This window comes from Rutidosis leptorrhynchoides, chromosome 2 (assembly GCF_046630445.1).
Source record: "Rutidosis leptorrhynchoides isolate AG116_Rl617_1_P2 chromosome 2, CSIRO_AGI_Rlap_v1, whole genome shotgun sequence".
Lineage (NCBI taxonomy): Eukaryota > Viridiplantae > Streptophyta > Magnoliopsida > Asterales > Asteraceae > Rutidosis > Rutidosis leptorrhynchoides.
The window spans coordinates 146,343,667-146,351,092 of record NC_092334.1 but is presented as its reverse complement, the minus strand read 5'-3'; the positions used below and the strand labels follow the sequence as shown (position 1 = coordinate 146,351,092).

General features: G+C 38.4%; 1 protein-coding gene across 1 annotated transcript; it reads right to left on the bottom strand.

The window, feature by feature from the left end:
• Positions 1–904: 904 nt before the first annotated feature.
• Positions 905–2,005, bottom strand: LOC139888335 (uncharacterized). Its single transcript, XM_071871344.1, has one exon. The coding sequence runs from the start codon at positions 2,003–2,005 to the stop codon at positions 905–907; it is 1,101 nt and encodes a 366-aa protein (XP_071727445.1).
• Between the last annotated feature and the right edge of the window lie 5,421 nt (positions 2,006–7,426).

Here is a 7,426-nt window from a genome sequence, read left to right as displayed (position 1 = left end):
TTTTAACAATAAGTTGCACAATGGTTTAGAAATAACACTAAAATCTTTGATAAACCTATGATAGAAACCCGCATGTCCCAAAAATGACCTCACCCCCTTAACATTGGTCGGTGGTGGTAATGTTGAAATAAGTTTCACTTTAGCCCTATCCACTTCGAATCCACGTTCCGACACGATGTGTCCCAAAACCACCCCTTCCCTTACCATAAAATGGCTCTTTTCCCAACTAAGGACAAGGTTAGTCTTGGTACACCGTTTTAAAACTCTTTCCAACATCTTAAGACATGACTCAAAAGACTTGCCAAAAAATGAGAAATCGTCCATAAAAATTTCTAAAGACTCTCCTATTAACTATGAGAAAAAACTCATCATACACATTTGAAAAGTAGTAGGTGCATTACATAAATCAAAAGGCATTCGTCTAAAAGCATAAGTTCCATATGGACAAGTAAAGGTTGTTTTTTCTTGGTCGTTAGGATGGATAGGTATTTGGTTGTATCCCGAATACCCATCTAAGAAACAATAAGACATTTGACCCGACAACTTTTCAATGATTTGGTCAATAAAAGGCAAGGGAAAAAGGTCTTTCGAAGTCGCAACATTTAACTTCCTATAATCAATACATACCCGCCAACCCATCACAGGACAAGTTGTGATCTTTTCTCTTTCCTCGGTTTCCATAACCGTGATCCCAGCTTTCTTGGCACTGTTTGAGTGGAGCTTACCCACTGACTATCGGAAATATGTAAAATGATCCCTGCATCTAACCACTTAAGAACCTCCTTCTTTACAACTTCCTGCATGTTCGGGTTTAACGTTCGTTGAGTGTCACGAGCAGGTTTAACCTCAGGATCTGTAACTATACGATGCATACACACTGAGGGACTTATCCCTTTCAAATCTGCTATAGTCCATCCACCGCAGCCTTGTACTTATTAAGCACCTCCATTAAAACTTTTTCCTTCAAACCTGTCAAATCTGATGCAATAATAACTGGCAAAGTGCCATTAGTACCCAAAAATGCATACTTTAAATGAGAGGGTAATGGTTTAAGCTCAAGGGTCGGTGGTGATTCTAATGAAGGTTTCATGTTAGCATCTATGGACTTAGGTAGTGGCTCATATTTATGAGTCCATGAAGGTAACCTAGAGTCCATTGTACTCGCTATAACTAACTCAACTGACTTAACCTCTTCACACTCAGTATCATCCTTATCACCTAAGCAAAATACTTCCACTAAATTATTTATTATCAAATACGAAGCATGTCTTTCAACTTGTTCATTAATCACATCTATGTGGTAGCATTCATGGACACATGGGGCATGAAGAGAATTAAAGATATTAATCCTCATCTTTTGATTCCCGAATGATATGTCCATGGCACCCGTTCTACAATTTATATGGGCATTTATGGTGGCCAAAAATGGGCGCTCCAAGATTATAGTGGGTTGGGCATCTCTATTCCTAGGTTCAATATCCATTACAACAAAGTCAACTGGGTAATAGAAATCATCCACTTTCACTATCACATCTTCTAACATTCCCCCAGGCATCGTAACCGATTGGTCCGCTATTTGAATAATTATGTCGGTTCTTTTCATTAAACCTAGTTCAAATCGATCAACTAGACAAAAAGGTAAGATGTTAATGCTCGCTCCTAGGTCCAATAACGCCTTTTTCACATTCACGTTTCCTACAGTCACCGCTATCAATGGGGTCCCTGGGTTTTTAAACTTAGGTAGGAGTGTACCTGAAACAACCGCACTTAGGTTCTCGGTTTGCTCTTTTGAGTAAAGTCGCCGTTTGCTTCCTCTTTTGAGTGCAAAGGTTTTCAAAAACTTAGCATAAGACGGGACTTGCTTAATATCATCGAGAAGGGGCAAATTAATCTTAACCCTTTTAAACATTTCCCACATATCCTCCGGTTGTGGCCCCTTCTTCTCATAAGGGAATTGATTCGGGGACTTTAAGGCCTTGGGAAATGGAACGATTTTCGATTCCATCTCCGATTTCCCAATGCTGTTAATGATTGGTTCTTAAATTTTCACCCCCTTCCCATGGTCATTACTTTCACTTACCTCATCTTCCTCATCAAAAACGATAGGAGACTTACTTGAATCGCGTTGAGCTACCTCTTGCTCACCAACCTTGTTGTCATACTTCTTTCCACTACGCAAGGTGCCTACCATGTTTACACTATGTCCTTTTCCCGGGTCCTTACAATTTGGATTTAACACCGTATAACTTGGAATAGTACTCGGTTCTCGATTTCCCTTACTTTCCGCTACATTACTAATTTCTTTAGCCAATGCACCAATAGACTTATTCTGCACCTCCGCTATTTTTTGAATTTCGGAAATAAACGTGTCCCTCTTGGCATTCGAGCTCTATGGTTGATTGGGTGGGGCATTGTTTTGGTTTTGGCTTTGATTTTGGTAATTGTTTTGGTTTGGGTTTTGGTTATTAGGATAAGGGTTTTAGTAGTTCCTTTGATAGTTGCCTTGATTATGAAAATTCCCCTGGTTTTGAAAGTTGTTTTGTAGTCTTGGTTGAGTTCCTTGGTTATTAGCACTTAGAGCGTTGTTGTTGCTCCAACAAAAGTTCGGATGGTTCCTCCAATTCGGATTATACGTGTTGGAGTATGGATCAAGTCTCCTTCCTTGAACCTCATTAACATGTTCTTCCGTTATTTGTTGATTCACCGGTGGATTCCCATTCCTACACCCGCGTGCAAAATGAGAGGGATCTCCATAAATCTCACAAACCTCCTGAACCTGCGAAACATTACAAGCAAGACCCTGGTTTGGGTTGTCAAATATAAGCAATTTTAAATCATCTAATTCTTGCTCTAGGTTCCTAGATAAACCACCCGAGTCAGAAACATGATTTACTCGGGATGTACTAGGTTTCTTCCGATTGACTGAAGTTTGGGTTTTCGAACCCTTACTTAGTTGCTCAAAGAAGGTCCACTCGTCATCACTAGTTCGGGTTAAGAATGCCCCACCACTAGTGGCCAACATGAAATGTCTATTTTAGGAGTCCAAACAATCATAGAAAACTTTGACTAATCCCATTTTGGTATCTCATGGTGTGGGCATGCCCTAAGTAATTCCTTCAGACGCTCGTACGCTTCATGAAACTGTCCACAGGCAATTGCCTAAAAGATTTGATTCGCGTACGCATATCCGAGGTCTTACTTATTGGGTAAAACTCTTCTAAAAACCATTTTTTCATTTCCGCCGAAGTATTAATACTCCGGGCGGGTAAGGATAGAAACCAACATTTTTCCTTATTTTTTAATGAATAAGGAAATAAGCGAAGGCGTACCTCATCATCAGTGAACCCATTACCTGATTAGTAGAACATATTTCGTTGAACTCAGTGATGTGCTCATACGGTTCCTCATTGGCTATACCTCGGTAGGATGGCAAAATAGATATGAGTTGAGGTTGAACCTCAAATCTCCGAGCCTTTCCCCCTGCTTGGGCGGGAAAAACAATGGGTGAATGATCTACATAATCAGCCGGTTGGTAGTAGGTATCCACTCCTCTCTGACAGTCAGCCATTTCGGTTGTTTGAACAAAAACTTCCTCTTCGGTGTCGGAATCTGATTTAGGAGAGTTTGGTGGGACAATTGAATGTGACTCTGGTGGTGGTTGTGATGATGTTGAAGCCACTGTCGAGCTTTTTGAAATCCTTGTAGCTTTTTGATTAGCTTTTGCAGATTTCTCGATTTCTGGGTTTAAAGGCTCAAGATTCTGATTTTTCGACTTCCGAGTTTGCATACACTAACCTGCACTTCAACAAAAACAAAAATACCGAGCGTAAAACTAACATAAACAAAATAAACAAAAACAGTATTTTTGGATTTTTATGGTTTTATAATTTTTATGGTTTTTCTAATTTAACAAGAAAGCAAATAAAATAAGAGCTTGCAATCAAGCGCACATTTCCCCGGCAGCGGCGCCAAAATTTCATAGGCGTCGAAGTACTAATCAATTATAGCCTATGTACCTTTAACTAGTAAGGGTAAGCAGGATTCGTTCCACGGGAAATAGTGGTTAATAACAAGCAATTTTCAGGATTTGGTTGTTTGATTAACTAATGAGTAACTGAGCCTAATTAATTAAATTGAGACTTAAACATTTAAACTAAGAGCATAATTGAAATGTTGAAATGTAAACGATAAGATTAAAAGCTTTTATCCCTTCACAATCCCAATTTAGCATGCATTCATTCAAACAAGCTTATGTTTATCTAGTATTGATAAGATCTCATAGACAAGATTTCTTAGGTTCAACAATTCTAACTATCTTGAGATTGAACTATGCAAACTAGACAATATGTCTTTATCCTTAATCTAATTAACACTAAGTTGGATCAAGAACACAATGTTAAATCACAATAATTCAACTTGCAATAATAAAAACCATAAAACTTGCATTGATCAATAATTGATTGGTTTATAACATCACAATCCAAAAGAAATAAGCATTAAAACATTATAAACCACATAAACTTGAATGAACTAGTACATATTTAATTGTTCATGGAAGGAATAAAGATAAAAAAAACTAGCCAAACATGTTGGTGATGATGATCATGGTGATTTTTTGAGATTGCATGAAGAATACCATTTTATCCCTTGCTTGAATCCTTGATTGATGATGATTATGGTGTGTTCTTGTGTGATTAGGGTTGATCTCTGCACTAAAAACTGATAGAAAAAGTGTTCTTTTTGTAACCCTAGTCCTCCTTCATATAGGGGTTAGATAACTTGATCCCAAAGCTAAAACTCAAAATTCCCGGCATCTAAACATTTACATGGGCGTAATTTACGCCACCCTGGCATAAATTACGCCATCTTTATGGACAAAGAGGGCGTATTTGTACGCCAGTGTTGCAATTTTTACTGAGCTTCACCTGAGAGTGGGCGTAATTTACGCCCACCTGGCGTAAATTACGCAAGTGTTAATTTCCTGACTCCAAATCCTATTTTGTCCAAGTTTGTTCCCAACTCGAGTTCAATTTCCGTTTTCACACCTTTTTACACCAATTTCGTTCCTCAACTGTCGAACATAAAATCACATCAAAGTATCTTGTTTTTCACTTAATTAGGATTACTTTTCACCTCATTTACATATAAACGGTCGTGTTAAATAACGACCGATCAGTTAACAATAGGAGGGGTGGATACTATATCATTGTGATCGTTGAACCCCACATCTATGCATGGAACCACCTCCCCAGAATGTACGCAACCTTTGAACAGATGTAACTTGACGCCAGTAGAAGGAACATTACCCCTGTGCCGGTGGTAGGTGGATGGCAAAGGGAGTCGGGCTATGTAACCTGTAAATACATAACTACTTTGTAGGTAGGAGGATTATTAATATGATGACTGGTACCAGGAGGAATGAGGCCAAAAGATTAAAGAAGGAGATAATCCTCCGTAATACCCTCCAAATCCTGTCGAAGGATCATCGAAGAAGATCCCCCCCCCCTCCCGATGATCACTTTCAGTAACGAAGAAAAAAAATGAAATCTTATGTGAGAAGAAAAGAAAGGGAACTTGAAAGATATTGGGTCAGTAGCTCGAAGAAGAAGAAAATGTGCAAGTGATGAATACTTTGTAAAAAGAAAGAGGGTATTTATAGGAATGAGAAGGAAAACATGGAAAAATGGAAGGCGCATTGTATCCGTACACGAGTCGCGAAACTAACGGAGAGGGAACTAATAGGCTACAGTGATTATGTTGAAGTAATGATTACGTTGACGATTTATGAGTGACAGGCTACAATGACCTGTGGCAGAGTGATGATTGAGTTTTTGGTTTCCAGCGCTGGACAAGCAGACAAGCCGTAAAAACCACCCTGGCATTAAATCCACTGATCTAGTGCACTGTGCGTGATAATTCGAGTTCTGCAACACGCACATTTCTTTGCATTAAATGCAACTCTTTGACACACTGAACGTCATCATTAGAAGCCTTACATCGTGCACAACACCTTGCATTAAATGCACCTTTTAGCGCACTACATCACATAATTAGAGTTCTACATCACGCACAACAAATTGCGCGCACTATAGAACTGGGGGGACTTAATGATGCGCATAGCTGCACATCTATCTGCGCTATATCAGATCAGCACGCGTCACCCCATATAAATCGCGCAGGCTCATATCTTACACTGGCTAGCGCACAATCTTGTCAAGCTTTAATAAAGAGCTCACAAACATTGATTGCGCAGTTTGAACATATCGTCACATTAGGAAAGGGATAAGGCTAGAAAGGTACTATGGTGACACTAAAGAAGAAAAGACACCTGTGGCAGCACAATGCGATCCTGACATTGTAGGGCTGACAGAAAAGGACATCATGGTATAAAGGGGACAACACTAAGATACTGGGAGCACTTTTTCAGCTTTTTGGAATAAAAGGACGGAGACAATACAACGTGGCAACAACATACCCTTTTTGTCCCCTTACGTGGCACTAAAGGACAAAAGTTCACAAGTATAAATAAGAGTAACTTGAACGAAAATAGGGATCAATCCGGAATTACATTCCACTTCACGTACAAGAATACTCTCAAGTATATCCCACTCCAGCTAAATCGCGCAACCGGCATAGCACCCTCAAACACTTAGTGATTTCAGGTAGCGCATACCACGTAAATCCTAACATCGCCCTTGGGCCATCAACTCTGGTTAACCCGAATGATGGTGGGTTACGTTTAACCACCCTTTCTGAGATCATCATCTCGTATGAGGGTTATTCACGGTACTCCGGACCGGACAGTTAAACTCAAAAATGCTTAAACCCCCTTTATTGTGGATCTCGCATGAACCGAACCCCTTAGATCATTTTATGCTTGATCATCTACTTAATCACAAAGCACATTAATATTCATCTTTAAGCTTGTTTGTGGATTAATTAAGTGTGTTCATAATGTCTTAACAAGTAATATTAATTAAGCATGTCGTAAGACATTAAGTTAACTAAGACTAAACCATTCTTAAACTTGTTTCTAGACCTAAGCAAATTCTATAAGTGTGTTAATAATTCTTTATCCTTTTTAGACCACTAGATTATGACTCTTTAATTGTTATCCAAGTAGCATAAGCATATATTGAAGTAGTCCAAATACAAGTTAATAATTTTTCAACTTGTAGCACATAGCAAGACAAAGTTCATACATACATACATACATACATACATATACATACATAATATATATATATATATATATATATATATATATATATATATATATATATATATATATATATTAAGTAACTAGTCAAATAATACTCATGTATTAACAGCAAGTAGTCAAGTAATATTCATGTAATGACTAGCAAGAGATCACTAATTAATCTAGGATTAAACATATAGTGATTACATAACATTTAACCAAGGC

Excerpts from the sequence above, each read along its gene's own strand:
- LOC139888335 (XM_071871344.1), bottom strand. The coding sequence starts at position 2,005 with ATGGAATCGAAAATCGTTCCATTTCCCAAGGCCTTAAAGTCCCCGAAT.